This window comes from Pygoscelis adeliae, unplaced genomic scaffold, assembly GCF_000699105.1.
Source record: "Pygoscelis adeliae isolate BGI_AS28 unplaced genomic scaffold, ASM69910v1 Scaffold113, whole genome shotgun sequence".
Taxonomy (NCBI): Eukaryota; Metazoa; Chordata; class Aves; order Sphenisciformes; family Spheniscidae; genus Pygoscelis; species Pygoscelis adeliae.
Window position 1 is genome coordinate 4096482 of NW_008825108.1, and position 21466 is coordinate 4117947.

The window sequence follows — 21466 nt, forward strand, 5'->3', positions numbered from 1 at the left end:
TGCGCTGTTGGAATTGCACGTGACTTCTATTTGCCTCTGTTTTGTGTACTGAGATTTAAGTTTTGCCCCAAGCAATATCTTGGAAGAATGTCTTAAGCATGGGATTATGATTTGTTTTTCAGCCAGCATTTACTAATGAAGAAGTCCTGATTGAGTAGCTGATAAGAGAAATGCATTCTGTCCTTTAGAAAATGTATACAACAGAGGAATTTTCCTCCTCTAAAGAGGTGTTCAACAGCTCGACTGAGAATGGATTCTTGCCCTCCCGGCCCCGAGACAGATGAACTAAATATTTCGGTCATGATTTTTTTCTTCTTCCTACTGATTTAGGTATTATATAAAACAGAGAAGCCAGGAGACTTTTTCTCCCTTTCAGTGGCATATTTAGTCTAGTGCCTGCTTTCATGAAGTACTTAACTTTTGTTGTGAGGAATCTTATTTTTTCATGTACAGATACACTGTGGCACTCACCTGATGCATTTAGGCTACAGTGCAGATACTTTACTGTTTATGCAGACTTTTCAGCTATGTCTCACGTCTGCAGTTGGACTTGGCTGTAGTTCTATTTGTGAGTATTTTGAAACCGTGTAAACGTCCAAGCTGTGTATGTTAGTGCATTTTCTAAGTATATCAATTATTAAAGCACTGGGAACTGATATAAAAAGGATAGAAGGCTTCCTGGGATGTTAGTCTAAGGTCACCTAATGAATGGTACTAATTCCAGTTTTATCAGTAGGTTGGCCTATTCTGTCTGAATTTATTTTTGGGGAGGGGAGAAGAGGAAAAAGGATTTTTTTTTTTTTGTATGTCTAATATGTAGTGGCTACTGAAGTGCACCTTTCCATTGTCATGTACCGAACATGCAAATAAAAGCATTTCCAACTACTTCAAAGGACTCTGTCCTTTAAGGAATCAAATTTACTGCAAGGAATAAAAAGGGTTTCTAAGAGCTTTGGGCGCTGAGTGTGTGGAGAGCAGAAACCCCTTTAATATTGCAGGCTGATGCTCAGGAGTTACAATAAACTTTAGCCTAGGATCACACCGTGGAGAAGAATGCTTATTTTTATTAAATTTTACAGATTCCTTTTGATCTAACAGCCTTTCAGTTGTGTGTCAGCTATCTTTCCAGCAACGTATACTGCTTTGAAGTTGTTGAAGCAAATAAGCATGTGTATACAAGTATTAGCAGGCATAATAAATCGCAAGCTGTTGAAAAGTTGGAGAACTAGTGAATTTTTACAGCCAAACCATGTAATTAACTGTTTTACCACTGCAGGTTTAAGTGAAATACGAAGATGACTTGGGGGGGGACGGGACACACACACACAAAGGAGGAAGCTTAAATTAGATTTTTTTTTTTTCTTTTCCCCCTCCTTTGTGGTCGTGAGACAGTCATATTTTGGCAAAAGGCACAGAGTCTGTCTCTCCTATATAGCTGTTGAGTTAAAGGACAAGGTATTTAGTCAGAATACCCAGCTAACAGCTTCTTCCTTGGTTGGGAGACAGCTTCAGAGAGGGGAAATGTAACATTATCCGCATTGAAATTCTTAATTTTGTCTGCCCAAAGATTTCAATTTCACTTCTAAGTGGAGAAAAGGGCATAGGAAGGAGAAAGAGGTTTTTAATCTGTTCTCGTTTACAGTTTGGCTATATTAACAGTGTCAAGGGACCTGAGAAGGCATGGAGAGAAATAAGGGAAAAACCTTCAGGACTGCATTGTTTCCTCAAACCCCTGGATGTCTAGCCACTTTTTAGTAAAATGAACATAATGTGGCAGAGAAGACTGTTGTGGAAGAACCTGGTAAGCTGGCAGAGTCGTGCTTAGTAGCGGCTCCAGAACTGGCTGGCACAGTGGCTGGAGGCAGATGCAGACAAAGCGTTGTCGGTGGCTGGTAGCCTCCTGTTAGTCTGTGCGACCCTGCCGTTATGGTACAGCACACGGAAATATCCCAATATCAGTGTCAGCAGAGCATTCCTGGGCAGGGTTATAGCCCTGACTCTGAAACATGAGATAGCAGACCCATTAACTGGGCAAGATAGGTCTGTAATGAGAGGATACGGTTCCTTCTGTGGGTAAGGGGAGTTTTTCTACTGCAGCTTTCTCCTTATTCTAATTAGAAAAAATGAAATGCATATTCTGAAGAGATGTGGACCACGGTAGTTTGCTCTGTTTTGTAGTTAAGACGACAGATTTGGATAAGTGAGGTGGAGCTGTGTTTATTTAAAAAAAAAACAAAAAAAAGTAGTGGTGTTCTCCCTCCTTGCATTTCCTCCTCATTGCTCCACCATTCTACTCCTTAAGTTTTTCAGCTGCTCTTTCTTGTTCCTTCCGGGACATCTGGACAAGGACTGCTTCAGCTGAGAGAAGTATGAGACACAGTAATGGATAAATGGAGACAGGCCTGAACACGACATGCTCATCCAGTTTCTCCCCCTCCCTGTGCCCAAGTGAATAGAGTTTTTCACTTCTTGTACAAAAGAAGTGAAGATTACGTATCGCATATAGTGGTTTCTATTGACGGCTCATATTTGTTTTTTTCAGTTACATCTTTTTTCCTTGGCATGTATTGGGACATTAGTCTGTTAAGAGGCAGGAAGAAATTCTGGTGATTCATAGGATCCTGGAAGCTACTATGTTTCATAATAAGAAAAATTAGTTTCGGTGCTTTCTGTATGTGTCCTAGTGTATGTATCTATAGGTACTAATGCACATACACTCTGCACAGTTAAAACCTTTCATAGGGGTTATAAAATACTTCGGTCTACTGTATTACCCTTGAGCCAATGTGAACTGAAATTACTGAGCTGCAAATAGTAAGTACACTTCTTTGCATAAGCAGCTGTAGTAAACAGTATTATTTGAGGATTAATCAAATCTACACTACCATTGAATTAATCTGTGGGATGTGTTTCACTTTGTAAGAAGAGGAGACCTCTAGTATGGAGTAAGGGAGAAGGCAAATTCTTATTTTCAAGCCAATTCTTAGTGTCCTATTTTTCTGCTTTCCAGCAAACAAAGTATGTTTCAAAACGTATTTTGCCAGAAATAAGGTGTGGTGGGGAAAATGGGATCGGCAGAGAAGCACCAGACAGGAAGGAAATTCCACGTGTGGAAGAGGGTGGCCATGCACGCCTAGTCATCAGGGCAAAGAAGCAGCCGATCTAATGAGCAGTGGGTGAAGGAGGTTAGGGAGAGCTTATTTGACTTTATTCTGGTAGCTATCAGCAAGAACAGTTTGGATCAGCTGATTTCTAGTCTTGAAGCACTATTTACTGAGATTTTTTTTATGTTTAAAATTTAAGTTGGTTCATTTAAGTGTTTTATTCATTGCATACAATATTTGGGACATTAATAATAAAAAAAACCTTTTTGTGGAGCTTATTTTGTGCAACTCTTCCAGGAGTCAGGCTGGTTTGTATATATAAATATGGCAGAGTCTTAGAGAAGAAAAAGCTATTACCTCGCCTTTTAAATAAAAATAAGAAATGAAGATGCAGAAGCCATGGCAATCAGTTGATGAAAACTAGCTAGGTAAGTGCCTAAACAGGAAAGTTCAACATGGCTGCGTAATGCAGAACATCGGCTCCCTTTTCAGATTCCCGTGGCATAGCACAATATCAAACAGGGAAGCGACATAGCTCACAAGTTGTGCTTTGTGCAATATAAATTTGGGACTTGAAAGATTAACAGGAAAAAGAATTGATTTAATGAATCCTTAAAACCTAAATAATCACCATTTCTGTGTGCTTAGAAAGCAGAGATGAGTAGGACCAAACCAGAGATGTAAAAAATGAGATGTGGTGTATTTGTCAAAAAGAGGAGCTGAAGCAAAGCCATTCTGCTTTAAGCGTCCTAATGGGTTTGACAAGAGGAGTATAGTGTTGCTTGGCTTGCTGCTGATTTGGCAGCCTCTGTCTCTTCACTGCATTTTTCACGTGTGCCCTTCGTTTGTTTCTTTTTTTTCCCTTTTGCATCTTACTCATCAGAATGTGAGGTAAAAGGCTGTTACTGCAACACTCTTGTTCCAAGCAGCTAATGCTAACCAGCTTTCACAGAGAACATAAACCTTACACAAACACCTTAACTCATGAAGGAAGAGGGTCCAGTGCGACGTAGGTTTTCCTCATGTGCTGGGATTTCATCTGTGTTTTCTCCAAGAGCTGATGGCCGAAAGCTTGTCCGGAATGCTTCATTTGGAGGATATAACGAACTCTCTCCTGCTTTACCAGGTTTGTTTTAGTCTTGCATTTCTTAAAATGTACAGAAGAGAATATAATTTCCACCTCAAATTTTTCAGCTTGAATGAAAGTGGTGTACTGAGATGTTGGTAGAAATCAGAAAGAATATAGCTTGTATGCATTTAGATAACAGCTCTTTGTAGTGGCAAGATTTGTAGATAGGCAAGTAAGTTAGCTTACACCACAGCAAATGTCTCTTTTAAAGGCATTTGTGTATTTGGTACTGACTGGAATATTTGTTTTGGTTGTTTGGGCTTTTATGACTGAAGTTCTGTGATGTGGTTTATAAATGCCTTCCTCCCTTGTACTTTCCGCTCCCCCCGCACACAACAGACTTGCTTTAAAATAGTAAGGTACAGCAGAAGGTTTTAATTTAGCTATAACTACTGAAGAATCTGCATGCTTGTCATCACTGGTTTGACATAAAATGACAAGATAGAATGAGTTAGGGCTAAAGGCATAGCCTTGCTAAACTCTGTAGTGCAAGATTTTTAAGACATTTAGCACCAGAAAGGGCTTGAATCTCCTTTTGCTCAGATTTGTTCTTTCTTGAAAATCAGTACTGGAATATTGAAATGAATTTCTAGAGTTTCATTGTCCATAATGTGCACTTCTGATACAGGTACCTGAATTTCAGCAGTTTACTTCAGGAAACTTGTATGCTTGAAAATGTATTACAAGGTCACCTATTCCTGGAAGGAGACATTGTAGAAATCGTACATTCTTACCAGAATTACTCTGCATGTGTGATTTGTCTTGTGCATGTCCACATACGCACTTTGTTGCGTAGTCCCATGGAGCCAGCATGCTTAGTGGGGAACAAAACAGTGTTCACTTTTTATTGTATGCCTTCTGCAGAATGGCTCACTGAATTTGTGAGCCCTGGCTCTGAAGCCATGGAAAAGAGTTGGGGTGCAGAGCATGGGGGAGGTTGTGGGCTGGCGATTAGGGAGCTCTACATCGCTGGCCAGTGCTGGCTTGCAGAATCACTGGAGCAGCATGTTCAGCCACAGGCAGGTGGAGGCAGTTGCTTGGGATGCCATGTTCTGTTAAATCTCATGTTTTACCCTATAATGTTTCCTTTCACTCTGCTTCAGAGAATGATTAGCCTTCTACCAAGAATCTAACACTGAGTTTTATTCAAGCTGCTCAGGAAATAAAGATCTCAAAGCTTGAAAGCGTGGAGTTGGCAGCTGGACAGATCCTCCCTGCCTTTAAAATAAATGCATGTAGTCTGGTAATCATTGAAACAAAAATGGATTCATTTCCTATTTGCTTCCTTCCTGTGTAGGAGTCTACATTAAAGCTGATAGCTGTCTGTAAATGGACAAAGAATGACTTCTTAAAATGCAGAACAAATGGAAAACAGTTTTTAATGCAAAAATCAAGTGAAAACATAAAACTAAAAAATGTTTTATCTTTTGGAATCTTCCATATATCTGAAGAATTTAAATATTAATATACTGGAAGGTATACTCTTTCAGTTGGGTTTAAGCAAGAAGTAGTTATTGCCTGTCTAAAAGATACTCATGTGTCGTTACAGTGAGGACATTCTTTGGTTATTATTGTTTATTTTATATGGTGTTTGCAAAAGAAAACATGACTGAGAAAATACATAAAAGGATTTTGCTTGCTTTCCTAATTACTTCAGTTTCAAAATCCATGGAGGAATCTGGACTAGTTGAAATGGGATCGTATTCTTAAAACTAGTTGTCAGCAAGCTTTTAAAAATCAGTCTGTTAGAAAGACTATTGTCTCCTGTGTTCAATTCTTTAAAAAGATTTTTCCTTTTTTTTCCCTGCCATGTTTATTATGTAATACCAGTATTGATATCTCCCACTAAGTATAGCTCACACTTCTTCCAGAAGCATATAGTTTTTCAGCTCAATTATTCGTTCTTCACAACTGCACGTGCACACTACTAATCAAATCAGTCTGTTCCTTGCTTTTCATTTGGAAGTCAGTAATATTGTTGCTTGGCTTGCTATTTGTGATCTTTTCATGCATTGCATTGCTTTTTTACTGGTTCTTCTGTTCGTTGGAAAAAAGCCTCCAGTAATTCTTTCTTTCTGGAAAAAATAAATCTGGCATTAAAAAGTAACATGGGGTTTTTTTATGTATTTTTCTCAGGTATCCTAACTGCAGATGGTATTTGTTGAGAGGTACAAAACCAGTATTTGAGATGTAAGAGATATGTGGTTGGTTTTGGTTTTTCCTTCCCTCGAGATTGATTGAAGGGACAGATTGTGGGTGTGACTTTAAAGAATGATACCTGTGTTATACTTCAGAATTGAAATCTCTTAACTAAACAGTTTTGTTTTAAAATGTACCCTACCACAGACTTTGTCCTAAAGCTTCTTTAAAGCTAATCTTACAATGTATATACTCCTCATTTTTTGTCAAAGACAATGTTTTGGAGGATTTTTTTCTTTTGATATTGACAGCATGTTCCAGCTCAGTCTCTAGAGAAGCATAATTTGATTTTGTTTCATTGGCATCTTGCACGTATAGAGTTCTGATTGTTCCAGTTGCATGCCGTTGTCAGGCTCTTGAATCTGTCTGAAAGCTCATCATGAGTTTTCACGTAGATTTCCGCCTGCAAGTTTTGGAAGGACATGCAGAGTGCTCACAGTAGGAACATACTAATGGACAGTTTCCCTTGGCTTCTAAGGTCATACCATGAACTGTGGCTGACTGCACTGGGGTTGGGATCAGCTTTCAGAGCCCGTGGGGCCTGTGGTGTTAAGACAAGGAAGGTCATACTGGGAGAAAGTCTGTTAAGACACAGTGTTTTTCTGAACACAATCACTAATGTCCAGAACTGCTTTAGAGGCTACAGTACTGGAGCTTGTGTTTTAAAAAAAAAAAAATTTTTTTTTTTTTTAATCTGCAAGTGTCTTAAATAATACTGGGAGCTCAATCTACAGCTCTGAAGGTTGATTCAAACATCACTTGCTCGCTGTCTCCTAATTCTGAAGATTGCTTTCAGGATTTTAGGTAGAAAATGATACACGAATTCAAGAGATTTAGTAGAGAGGAAGTTACAGAAAGGGACTGTATCTTCAACACCTGAATTTCTACATTGTGAAATGTAAGCTCAGGTTATCTTGTTAAAGAGTTCCTGATTGAATTACAGGATGGGAAACGGCAAGTAAGCTAATGTACTAAGCCCAAAACCACTGCTGAAAAACACTGAAAAATTTGAAACATGTTCTTTTTAGTAGACCCTTCCTCTAGCCTCTCATACCCTGGCAGTTTCTGCTCCAGACACTGATTCAGTGACTTTGTGGTGCAATTTTCAGTACCTCTGGGGTGAACAAAACTAGAAGAGCAGCAATAACACAAAGCATCATTTTAGAGGCTTAGTACTTCATTCTGTTTTCATTGGTGATGCCAATGGAAAGCTTGTTTATGAAAATAAAAACATATGTATGTTAGATAAGGATGTGTAAAGCCCTTAAAGCTGCTGTGCTTTAGAAAGCAAGTTGTGAATTATAGCTTCTCTTCTGTAAGAACAGTCCTGACTTAGCACGTCCTCATTGATTCCCATCACTAAGCCAAGAAAGCTTTCTTGGCTTTGCTGTTGTCTTTGTCAGAAATCCATAGAGGAATTTGTTCTTCATAACTGGTAGCGGGAGGGGAGAAAACAGTATTTCTTGTTTCCTTGACCAACTATTTCCACGGCAAAGTGTATATTGTCCTCAGTTTGGGCCCATATATAGCTTTTCGTGATGTTTCAGTACAAATTTCACTGCAGGTATTAGTATCAAACTGTTCTTGTCAGAAGAAGTAAGACTGTTGATGGTATTGAGGTCTCTCATCTTAATAGAGGCTCCCTGGAAAATGTGTCCTTACAATGGGTGAGGCTGTGCCTGGATCAGCACCTGAATTATGATTTTTTTTTTTTAACATATGTTTTAGCACATGGGGAGAAAAGCCTTCTGTCTGTATGCTGAGTGAGCTTATCCCTTCAACAGAGAGGGAGGTTACAATTAGGACGGTGTGGGACATGAAGCTGACTGGTTGGGTTTCCTCACAGACCTGAGGAGCTGTGCAAGGTGTGCCAGGATCTGCAGCACCCTGACTTGGGTTCGCTAGCAAACCCCTCTGACAACCCTTTGCTGTGCATGTGAGTAAGGAAGGGAACAGTGAGTGTGGTGGTGTGTTTATAAATCAGCAAGCACACACACCTCTTGGGCTCGAGATACTGGAAGCAAGGAGGTGAAGTTCAGGGAAACGTGACTGAGCTTTGGTCTTCGTGTCTGATTCTCTGGGACACAGTACTTCATTCTGTTTTCATTGGTGATGCCAATGGAAAGCTTGTTTATGAAAATAAAAACATATGTATGTTAGATAAGGATGTGTAAAGCCCTTAAAGCTGCTGTGCTTTAGAAAGCAAGTTGTGAATTATAGCTTCTCTTCTGTAAGAACAGTCCTGACTTAGCACGTCCTCATTGATTCCCATCACTGAGTCTTCTGTATGTGCCTATAAATAAATAAGTAAAAACTGGAAAGCCGTTAGAAAATGCCTGCAGTACATTTTCAGTGGAACTTTGTTCCTAATGAGGGATTTCTTTTGGGTGTGGGGGTGAGGAGAAAACCTCATTACTATTGTTCTGGTGTGTGTTTGACTGCCTAAGACTGGCATCAAATCTAATAACTTCTCAGTGAACTAAGGCAGGTCTGTCCTCGAAGGCTTGAAGCAACCTTTGTTTTGTTTCAGCACCTGATGACTGGTGCTGTAGAAAATGTGCTTTTGTATTTGGTGTTGTATAGGAAATGTGGCTTCTGGCCTCTGGATTGTGACATGCCTTTTTGTTTTTTTTCTGGATTCCCTAGTGCTACAAATCTTCTGCCTGTCTAGGTACTTCTTGCCTGGGGTCAAGCAGCCTTCTGCATTATAGGTTTTCATTAACTGAACAAAGCCATCACGGATGTGTTGGAAGAATTTCAAAATGATGGGTTTAATGAACTGTGCACAGAGGGGCTTCTGTGAAGACATGTTAAGGTTTCTTTCTGTAAAGGCATGTAAGGTTTTCTTTGTGTAAACGTCAAATGAAATATCATTGTATTGCAGTGTATAATTTTTAAAAATCTGGTCTTAGAAAAGAATCTCTGCAAAAGGTAATAAATATAAACAAAAAAATCCAGAAGACTGATTACTTCGATTTCTCATGTAACCAGAAGACCAACCTAATGCCTTTATAACTTAGTGAAACTTCCCAAGATGTGTCTTTGTGATAGATGGATCAGTCCTGTCTTAGAGTTTCTGGGTATTGTAAGTTGTGGAAGGGTGAAGATACTAATTAAAAAAAAAAAAAAAATCCTACACTGAATAAGCTACTCAACACTGCTACAGAGTGTTAATAAAAATTCTTTTAAAGCTCAAAGTCTCCCCATGCATACACGCACTCCCCTGAAGAATGTGAAATCAAACTGTTTCTCTGATAAATCTTCTCATTTTAGATATCTAAGTACCAATTTCTATTTCAAAGTTCGGAACGTGTTCAAACGGAAGCTCAGAAGAGCTTTTGGTGGCTGTTTATGCAATTTATCTGCTGATGTAGTGCCCTCTGGTGGGCTAAAGCTCTAGGGTACCACTCTCAGAGCCATGCAGTGCTGTTCGGCTGCGTGGATTATTCCTGAAATTCATGTATGACTTCATACTTCACTGCCTTCTATCTGGAAGGCATGCAAATGATGGCATTTTTGCTTACTCAGATAAATGCATTGCGCAATTTGTTTTACTCCTGTTTATAAAAGCTTTATGCTACCACCAACCTCTTCAAAGGAAATGGATCACTGGGATGTTCTGTCTCATAACCAGAGTAGATTATTTTTCCTTAAGAGGATGCTAGATTCTCAGTATATGTTCCATGGCATGTAGCAGCTGCACAGCAGCACTAATGCCAGTTGTGAGCCCCCTTTCCATTGTCACACATGTACTGGCTACAGCCATGTCTCCCTTTGCTTTTTGGATACTGGGAAAGTGTGGGGTTTGTACTGTGAGTCACTCACAGGAGATAAATGTGGGATTTCGATGACTGTTTTAATATAAAGCCTTGTAGTTACGCTTGTGCAGTGCCAAGTTGAAAGTATGAATTCAAGGCTAACGTAAGCAATCTTTTCCATTTTCTTGCAAAAAACTGAGTGGCGATCTTAATCAGTGTTTTAGATTTGCTTTCATGTACGTGGTATTTAACAATTATTTCTAGCTACAGAAATGAACAAACCAAAACCCACTTTATTTAGTGTTCTGTTCTGTGCATGCATGTACGCAGATAGGGGAGAATGAGAAGGTAAAAGGACAAAAGTTTGCACACCATATTTACTATTTGTCAGGTTATTGGATCAGGTGCAGCACCATCCAAATACAGTGGATCGTTCTCGCCTCTTAGTAGGTATTAAATTGCTTTATATTGTAATAGCTGGTATGTTTTTAACTGATGTGATGGACTGGTATGTATACATTGTTTGAAAATCCAATTTGCTTGCACTTTTTTTATGCTAAACACAATTTGCAAATTCCTTTCAAGGGCTAGCTCATATAAAAAGTTATGTCTTCAAATCATTTGCAACAATGCTGTCTTTTCTTTAAGGTTTTGACAAAGGGAAGGACGATGTGTCACAAAGCAAAGAGGATACAGCCCATTCTATGTCAAAAAGCAAGGTAAGGAAAGCAGCTTCCTAATCTGGCTTAAAACTGTCAGTGTGCAAAGGAGTTGAGTGCATTTTTTAAATAAATGCAAATGTATTTAACTTGTTGCAGATAATCTTGAAGATTACTCTTCAGATTTAGCAATAGACAAAGATTAAAGGGAATTTCTTAATATAGTTCTCAAGATGACATCACATGGAAATCTACAGTTCAAATTAGTGAAAATGAAATGTGGAATCTTCTCATTGTCATTTTGGGGTGGGAGGTTGCCTCGCCAAATGTAGATGCTGTTCACTGAGCTGTAGCAAATCTTATAAGAATGTTAAGGAAACTGTAATTGGAAAGTTTTAGTTTAATGGCTTAAATTGCCAGAGTATAACGTAGTTAAGTGTAATCTGTTGTCCTGTCTGTTGCAAAGGCTTCTGTACCTCAGAAGCCACGAACAAAGGCGCATTTCGTTGAGGCGATGAGAGTGCAAAGGAAAGCATGCTCAGTAGAATATTAAACTGGATGTTATTTATTATTATTTATTATATTATTATTTATTATTATGTTTATAATATTAAACATGCTATGCATGTTTATGCTTTCTGGTAGTCTGGATAACAGAAATGGAAAAGGCAGGAGCCAGGCTAATTCATTGTCATCATTGTGTAGTCCCAAGATGGAAAAGGCTCACTGAGATGCAGTGAAAACTGAGAATGTCCAAGGTGGAGTTGGGAGATGGACACTGCAGTCACCAAAACCGTAGCATCTTGGGGTGGCTAAACTTTAAAAAGGAAGAAAAATGAAACTAGTTCAAGAAAATGAACTACCCAAGCAACGAAAAAGACTCTCTTTATGTAGTGATCCTAGGTCTTTTCTCTCCAGAGCTGTGTTTTGTTCTGATTGCAATTATTTACATGAATAGTTTGCAATAGCATTCTTATTCAGAATAAAATGTTCTTTTCTGATGGTATAGAAATAGCATGCACATGATGGGAGATTTGTGTAAAAAGTCATTGTAGTAGTGTAGAGAAAAATCTACCATAGCTATCTTTTTCTTTCCCATCCCTTTTAAATTTGTAGGTTACAGCTACAGAAGCTGTCAGTGTTAGGACATCATATAGGTCGCTCTGATGATACCTTCTTCATTTGTTGGCCTATTGTAACTCTTAAAGTGCGTGAACATTTTGGTCAGCAAAAGTGCCTGGCATATCAATGCACTAAATTTTTATCTAGGGATTTTTATGTATTAAGCATGTGGAATTCCAGAAAAAAACATTGTCAGATGGGTGTCTCATAAAACAGGTGTCTCTCTCTCTTCAAGAAATTAAAGAGAAGAGGGAAAGACTGCATTTTGCGAAGGGGGAGGTTGTGTGTGGTTTGATCACTGAATGGAGTAGCGGAGTTCACTTGTTTCTCTTATTTAGGCATCACTACAGGATAGAGTTTAAAGGCTTTAAATTACCCAGCTGTGTAGTTTTCTATTTTCTGCTAGGATGTCCACTGTTTTTTACAGAGGCAAATGTGGTAACAGGCACTTAAACAGATTGTTAGGGCGCAGCAGGCGTGGGCTGCTCTGTAGGGGAAGGCGAGGAGCTGAGCTTGAACACAGCTAGCTCCCAAGGGACATGGGGGAGATGCCTGCTTCTCACCGCTTTCATGCACGGCTCTTTCCACAGGGGTCTGCTGCAAGGTTAGCACTGCCGTCTGTCAGAGCTGGCCCTGGGCACAGGCAGCCGCACCCCTAGGAGACAGAGGGATTGCACTCGAGGTCTTGACACAAATTTTTCTGTGATATTTCATGTGTCAGAGCCTTAAAGAGAAACGTTAAAGAGAGATCAAAGGAAATCAAAGATTATAGTAGCACTTCCCTGCTTAACTGGTGTCATCAGAATTGCGCTGGGGTGAGCAGGTTAGTTTCTGCAGCTGATGCTGCAGTTCTGTGGTGCGTAGCTAAGCATTTCAAGCTGTTGGCGTCTTACATCTGACTTGGAATCACAAAACTTTGCGTCTTCCAGCTTTACTGCATCCTAGAGCCTCACTTGGGGAGATCAAGGAAGCATATTTTACCATCCAGCTTGCTTCTGATCAGAATATTTATGTTGGTACAGAAACCTCTAAATAATTTTTTTTTTACTTGGAAATCAAGTTAATACTGTCTCTTTTAACCTCGATTATTTCAGACTCTATTAATCATTTATCTTTGAGTATCCAATTTGTTTTTTCTCTTCCCTATATTTATTTTTCTTGGTTCTTGTCTTTCTAGGATATTAAGTCTTTGTGTGCTTTGCTGTTACTTTTGTTTGTGTCTTTCTGCTGTCAAAGATGAGATCAATAGTCCTACTCCTAATACGTATTTTTCTTCATCCGTATGTTTGCAATTACTGCATGTGGAGCTTGATAAGACTAGTGGTTCCTTTATAACCCACAAATAAACTTCAGGCTAACAGGAGATGGTAATGGTCTGTCACAGCTGTGGAGGTGAAGTAGCAGCCCTTCTTTCTAAGTAAGGATGGAAAAGCAGTGGTGAGACTTGCCCAGAATCTGGTACTGAATGTAACTCACTGGGAGTTGCAGTAGGTTCTCTTAAAACGCTTTCTTCTTTTAAATTTTGACCCCATCCACTTTGTGTGGATGTAACACTGAGAAAGTTACTACCTTAAAAATATACGAATCACTGATCTGTCTCGTAATCCATTGGACAGGTAAATATGGACCTTCACTCAGTGTTGTATTAGTGAGCTTTAAAACTGAGATACTGAGAAAATGAGTTTTTGTAACCTGTGATGCTTACTGGTTTGGGGCTTTTATATGCATGACCTTTAGATTGCATTAGCTTTCTGTTAGTGAGCAACTAGAATATTTATGAATGGTTTACTTAAGTTGCTGCATTATAGCTTGCATAACGAGTTCATTACCTCTTCTTATGTGACAGTGATAAGCATTTTTCCCTCTTCTGTTATTAAAGTACTGTATTTCCTTTAACTTCTAGACAGAGAAACTAAATTTCAAGTTGTATGCTTGTCTTAAAGCTAAATTTTGAGTGTTAAGAACGTATCTTTAATACAAAATGAAGAGGTTTCCTTCATTTTTCCAAGATGTATATGGAAGTTAGAGAACATTTACTTATCGTTGAAATTATTTTGAGATCAAATTACTTTTTGCCAGTTACTGCATGTATCTTTTTGATAGTAGCTAAGACTCCTGTAAAGTCTTAGTTCTGAATTAAAGACATCGAAGTAGGATCAAAATTAAATTGCTTTGTTCCACTTGTAAATCTTTAATTTTTATTTCTTTGGTTTGAGCAACTTGTGTGTTAAGAAAAAGAGTGCTCAAGTGCACTGTTTTTATTATTGCAGTAAGTTTTCTCAAAGCTTGCATATTATAGTATTCCAAAGTAGAAATTTGGTGAATAGACTTTGCATTGTAGTCTGAGATTTGAAATGACTAGTCAGAAATGTTGAACAGCTTGAGAAGCAGTTCTCATAAACTGTCCTTGAATTTACACAGCTTAGAAGGTTCCATTGGTTTTTGTTTTTTTTTACTAGGCAGGAGCTTTGGGTCCATCAGGCTTATATTTCAGTGCACAAAGAAATCCAACTCTTCGTAATTTATCTGAAGTTTATATATAGTGGATACCTACTCAGTGTTCTCTGAGTTGCAAGAGGAATGACATGATAAGTCTGTGATAGACTTTTTTTTTTTTAAAGAGCTCTGTATCCCAGGGTGAATCTTTGGTGGCTCTAGTTCCCTTTCAACTTGTAGGCAACAGATGCCAAGGAATTAAACTTTGAACCTTACAAGATGTGGGGAGAGGCGGGAGGGAGAAATCATGTGGTGCTGAGGCAGCATATTGTCCTGCCATGAGCAAGGACTTGGGTTTCACGAACAAACCTGAGTCTCGTTCCCCTGCCTATCGTCCCTGTGAGCTTCTTGAAGATGACTTGCAAAAAGTAATCAGAGCGTGGGATTAGGGAGGAAGGAGCAGAACGAGTGCTATTGGTGGTCAGTTGTACTCTGATAATTTATAGAGCACTGAATCCTAGATTGAAGAGGCTGTGTTTTCCTTCATGGGTCACGGGGTAAGTGCCTCTATAGCAATCCATTCGGAGGAGCTGTCAAGTTATGAATAAAGGTGTCAGGATTCGTATGTCACAGGAACATGGGAATGACTCTTGTGTTTAAATGCTGGGATTCTCCTAAAACCTTCTCTCTGCTGCTGAAATAATGCCTGACTAGTCAAGACTGCAACACATGAAGTAACAGGCTACATGGGCTAAATATTTACTGTATATAGTTCAGCTTCTTCTGGAGGAATCTCAGACTTCTTTCCCATAAAACCCTTATGAAAAAAGACTCCATAAATAGGTGGTGAATAGCTCATGTTACAAGTTGTGATTTGTTTTTTTGTGAAGTGGGAGAAACAATAGAGAAATGAGTGGGGATGGGAACACTACAAACATAACTGTGCACTTCAAACGCTTTCTAAAGTGCCTGCAACAGTAATATATCCTTGTATCTATCATTGTCACTTATTTATTATGCGTTTTGTGAATTTCAGTCTGAATCCAAGCTTTTCAATGGCTCTGAGAAGGATGTCTCTTTATCTTCAAGCAAGCTTACAAAAAAAGAATCTCTCAAGGTGAATTAATTTCCAAGTAACTCCTCACGGACTATAAATGCATTCACATAGTTTTACCGTATTCTCTAACAAGAAGACAAAAATGCCAAGTAGTGATGAGACCTCTATGAAATATTTAAGTATTGTGAGAAGTAGTGGTGTTGCTTCTCTTCAAATCTTATTGTACTGTTACTTGAGTATGGGCTTCTATAATGCAGTCTTTAAGATGGCACAAGATTATAGGACAACTCAGAGGATTATAGGATAATTCAGGTTGGCAGGGATCTCAGGACACGTACATGCAATGAAATGATGAATTGAATTATCAAAGTTACAATTTACATGCAGTACCTGTGGTTTTTCTACTGCCTTCTTTCCCCTGTGTTGTAACAAGACCAAACTCCACTGTTTGGCAGATACCAGGTCAGGAGAAACATAAAATTATTTGCCTCTAAAAGAGGGAGACACATTGCTGCAAATTTCTACTGGGGAGGGAAAGTAATTGGTGGGTAAAGACTACTGATCAGATAACGTACCTGTAAATCTGAATCTGCCCCAAATTTGGTTTTGTACTTTACACCAGGAAAGGAAGGGGGCGAAGGGGGTGGGTTGGTTTGTTGGTTGGTTTTCTCCCTGTGATTCTAACAGGAGTTTCAAAGTCCTCGCTCTTAAAAGCAAATTGCAGAAGAATCTGAAATTGGTTACGTGGTAGCTGCTCTTGAAACAGCATGAAATAGTTGTTCACACCTTGAAGTCAAATACCATGTTTTAAAGCTACTTCTTTGTATCTGTATTGCAAATTGAGTTTAGCTGTTTTTTCCTCAGCTTGTATTGATAGATGGTCTTTTTGTGCTCTAATTACTGGCTTATGGCTGTGGCATTGTAAATATTTTTATTATTATTTACAGGTTCAAAAGAAAAATTACAGAGAAGAAAAGAAGAGAGCTACAAAAGAATTACTTAGCACTATCACAGACCCATCGGTTATCGTTATGGCTGACTGGTTGAAGGTCAGAATCCAAGTGTGAAACCTGAGTTGAAGATGTAGCAGCTGCTTTCTGCTTTCTGACCAGAGTAGAAAAGGCTCAATCTTTTACTTGCTGTTAATGTTTTTCTACAAGCACAGCAGCCACTAATTGCATCCCAGGGTCTCTGTGCTCAGTATCCTAGGGGAGTAATGGAGGAACCTAGCTCCCACTTACTGCAGTCACCATAGTCACATGCATCTTATGTGTGTAGCCATTAACTTCAGATGAGCTGGCTTTATGATTCTTTTGTCGTTTTTATTTTACACTTTGAATTGAAGCTCCGTTACGTCCGTAACAATAGTGAAAGTGGTTCCGTCAGATATTTGAGTACAGATTTCTTTGTGTATTTCTTTCTGGTAATTTTCCTTTCCTCTCTTGAGAACTAATACTGGTACAAAAGGTGAAGAATTAATTTCTCAAAAATAGCAGTCAGTGTCATCAACAGTAGTGCAGTTTATATATTTGTATATAATTCCTTAAATTTGTAAATGTCTTCCTTGGAAATTGTACAAGAAAAAAGATCTGTTACCCATTTCTATAACTAGCTCCAAACGATGTTTCTCCAGTTTTTGCAAAAATAATGTAAACAGACTAAAACATTGCTCAGAGGTCAAGTTGGCATTCAGTCCTACAGACACAGAAGTAATTATAATCCAGAGTTGACAGAATTGATGCAAGCAGTCTAATCAGATGTGCAAATTCAGGGACTTGTAAGGATCTTATATTTCACATATGGGTTGAAGCTAACAGCTGGTATCAGGTTTTATCTAGGAAATTCAAATATATCTGAGTTACTTTGTGAATATCCTATTTTTCTTATCAGACATCTGCCCTGTTTTCAGAGGAACTCTGTTTCCAAAAATTATCCTGTCTTCATGCTAGTGATAAAATACGTTCCAGATAGGAAAATTCATGAAGGCTTCAGATGAATTGTCGTATATCCCATATCTGGATGTGCGTATACCCATTTGTAGAATAAGTATTCATCAAGAAAGAATAGAAGAGTGAGCATTGAAATTGTACCTTTCTATTGTCTTCGATAAACCTGAATAAACTTTTGATAGACCTGATAATCTTTGCTTGAAATAAAAACTAATACATGGATTCAATTTTAATTTTGTTAAGGGGGACGGTTTTGGTATTGGCTTCACTGAGAGACGACTGTAACTATTTATCTTCTAGATTCGTGGTACCTTGAAAAGCTGGACCAAACTGTGGTGTGTACTGAAACCAGGAGTGTTGCTTGTTTACAAAACCCCCAAAAATGGCCAGTGGGTAGGAACAGTGCTCCTGAACGCTTGTGAACTCATTGAGCGGCCTTCTAAAAAAGATGGCTTTTGTTTCAAACTTTTTCATCCTTTGGAGCAGTCCATATGGGCTATAAAGGTTAGTGGTAGCATATATGGTTCTTAACGGGTGTCTTGCATTAGCCAGCTATGAGTAAAGACAACATTAATGAAAAGCTGAACTGCATTTTCTGTAGTAACTGTAATGGTTTGTTTATTCTGAATATAAGCCGTCAACATCTAGTCCTCTTCATCACAAAAAGTATTTGATTTATGCTGCTCTGTACACTTAAATAGCTTCAGAAGTGTGGTGCGCAGAGGGATGCCATTAAAGAGGTTAATGCCATCACTGGCAATCATGTAAGCGGAAGGAATGAGTGTCTAACATTGTACTTTACATCAGTCGAATCTGAGAAATTAAGGAGGGAAGTGATTTGCCAAAATGAAAGTTGAAAGGTGTTATAAACATTTCTTGGCTTCTAACCCTATATTCATGTGATAAAATGCCGGCCTAGTTCAATTTGCTTGTAGGAGCAGAAATTCAAATTACTTCCTTGTGCAATAATAGCTTATATTGCAACTTGTTAGACAATTGTGTTCCTTTTTGGCTACAATTTTAGGAAGATAAATGTTTTCCTTCAGTTCTGATGTCTGTCTGCTTTGTCATACATGGCATAATATTGTGAGCAGCTCTTATCTGTAAGTGTTGAAAAGCACAGTGTGTTCTGTACCGCAAAGGTTTATTTCAATTTCTGGTAAGAATCTTTAATGTTTGCTATTACTCGTTGTTTATACTCCGATAAATGAGCTATTGTAGTCCTTGTTTTGTGTTTGTATATGGAGAGGGGGTGCGGAAGCACAGCACAAATGAACATATTTACCTCCTGAAATGACATCTTGCTTTAGATGAAATTACTGCACAGTATTATGACCCTTGTCATAATAAATTAATTATGCCCTCTGCAACGTACATCTTAAGAGAGCTACTAATTGTCAGATTGTATCTTCTGAATCTTAAATTGATATAGATGTACTGTCAAATCTGTAGAATATGTTGCATTGATTTTGTCTTCCTTATCTCAGACTGGGAAGTCAGTCAGCTAGTGTAACTCCTGATGTTTGTTTGTGGTCTTTCTGAATTGTTGTCATTATCAATGTTATCTAAATTTACCAAACTTAGATCAGATCTTTTGTAGTTGTTTTTCAATGATTTTATTTTAATAATGCTTAGGAGGACTGTTCACTAATTAGTGGTGATCTCACATTTGCAGAACACAAACTTCATATCCTTTCTCAAAGCTATAGGGTTTGATGTTAATGTGCTTTAGTTACTTATGATCATGTATTCATACATTGCAAAGTGGTGGCCTGTCTGCAGAAGATCACAAATCAGTCTTATATTTCTTTATTGCTTGGCAATGAGAAATGGATTTGTTTGTTTTTTTAACTAGATATTTAGAATTTAGAGGACATGCCCCACCAGATTTTTACTTTTTTAAGGTAGGTCAAATTTTGAACCTGAACAAGTTGATATTGTCCTTTCTAAATGTGCTGAGAGCTGGAGTGGCTTTTGTTCATTTTGGTATGGCTATTTGCAGTTGAGAATTACTGGATTTAATTAGATGAAAGGCCTTGAAGTTGGAAACCTTTTTCTGCCTTGTTTACCTAGTCAATTACAATGTCCTAGTTACAGATTTATTATCATGAGGCAAACTTTCATAAGCGTAATAGCAATTGACTGATTTACAGAGTAGATTTACCAGAACAAGCCTGAAGTCTAAGGCAAGATGAGCCTTGTTTGCAGTCAGTGCAGGAAGATGGCACTGCAAGAAACTTTTACACAGGTATAAGTACTGCAGGAGATTTTCTCACCTGACCACACTTCCCATAGTGTGTTCTTCTGGCAGACTGCAAATTCTCTTCTTGCAGTAGTTTGTGGCCGGTCACTTCACACGCTCCCTTAAGCCTGTTGCTGTGGTCTCTGATGTTCCTCCTGTACTCTGAGATAGCTGATGCACTGTACCTTGTTTTGTCTTCCTCATGTGCCCAGTCCTGATGCCATTTCAGTTTTCTAAAACTAATAACTAGAAAAGTTACTGGAAATAATTTTTCATGAGTAAATTTAGTGAAGTGTGACAGCTTATCAGTTTTTATTGCTTTCTCTGAATGTTTATGGCATTTGAGTTTTATTGGCAAGAATATTCTATAGGAAGTAAACTTCAAAGTTTTTTTAATCTAGTGGAATTTTTAACTTGCCCATTACCTTGTATTGGAGTAGTTGTACCATCATTCTGTCAGGAACAGAGACAGTTCAAATAAAGTCACCTAACAAATGGAAACTAATGTCTCTCTTGTACAGAACACTAACATACTGAAAATTGATTTTGAAACCATAATGGGTGATACAAAAGAAAAATGTCCAGTGCTTTTGGAACAGTAATCAATTAGAGGAAATCAAGATCCATGAGCAGTTATTCCAAAACGAGTCAACCTACTTAAATGTTTGCTGCGAATTACTCATTTGGTTTTAATCAATGTATTGTCAAAGCACCTAGGGGAGTATAACTTTCTTGCATTAAAAGAAAAAAACCCAAACACCAAAACCACACTTCTCTAAATTATAGTTGTTTGGTACAGAATAAGTAGTGTACCCTGCATGCCCACAGTATAACCCGACAGGGGAGATCTCAGGGGCAGAGGTCTGCCCTTAGTCTGTGTCCTGTGACCTGAGAGTTTCGAGGACTTGTGATGGCTGAGGTCTTTGCACAGCGCTGGTGCACCCACGGTGCCCTGGTCCCCTCTGTGCAGTGCCCCAGCATCTCTCCCACCCCTGGCGCTGCACTGCGCCGCAGTGCTCTCCCCTCCCCAGGGGCCCGGTGAGAGTGAGACCTCTTCCCTGCCTGCCCACCCTCAGGGTGAGGGTTGCTCATGCATGGGGTTGTCCCTCCTGGTTCTCATAACTTGCTAACTGCTGATCCCCGTGTTGCCGCTTCACCAAAGACTTTTTGTAGGCGCACCTTTCTGCTCACTCGGCGGGGAACTGAGGTTTGGAATTTCTTTCTAACACCCAAGTTGCTGTTACTCCGTACAGACTATTTAGGAGTTTCTGAACATCATTTACACCAGCACTAGCTTGCCTGTATTGGTATTTAAGTGCCACTAAGACTCCTCGTTACTCGCCTCTCGCCCTCAGAAACGTTCTGGCTGTTTCATTTGCTTGCTTCTAAAATATCTGCCTTTATCTGCTTTTGTTCAAAACTACTGCTGGCTTTCCAGTTCCCTCTTCTAAGCCTTGTACTGGCTTTTCCTTAGGTTTCTATCTGGGGGAAATCAATCCAGACCAAAATGTGTTAACTCATCAGTTAGGCAGGCTTAACCCAGCTTTCAGTGATAGTTTCAAGTATGTTTAATACAGCCCTCTTTGCCTATCAGTTTTCTTAAAGTTACCATAGGTAAACATTTTTTGAAGGGGCTTTAAAATGGTTGTTAAGCATTTTATTCCAAAATGAAGCTCAACAGAAACAGAAAGGTCTTTCGGATTTTTTTTTTCTTTTAATTTGGAATGTGAAGAACTTCCTAGTGAAAATTAAACTTTGGCACTTGACATCCTGTGTGTGTCTTTTAGTTGAACGTAATGTCATGGTGTCCT

General features: G+C 38.7%; 1 protein-coding gene across 5 annotated transcripts in view; it reads left to right on the forward strand.

Annotated features, from left to right (window-relative positions):
- OSBPL8 (oxysterol binding protein-like 8) overlaps positions 1-21466 on the forward strand; it is a 63063-nt gene that overhangs the window by 20128 nt on the left and 21469 nt on the right. For 3 of the 5 annotated variants that reach the window (XM_009327531.1, XM_009327534.1, XM_009327533.1), the window contains 4 exons: positions 10839-10909; positions 15444-15524; positions 16412-16513; positions 17714-17917. In XM_009327531.1, the coding sequence (XP_009325806.1) occupies positions 10839-10909; positions 15444-15524; positions 16412-16513; positions 17714-17917 (458 nt within the window). Of the gene's footprint in view, positions 1-3987; positions 4231-8360; positions 8369-10838; positions 10910-15443; positions 15525-16411; positions 16514-17713; positions 17918-21466 lie in introns of those variants that run through there. The other 2 variants (XM_009327532.1, XM_009327535.1) reach the window with 2 other exon arrangements.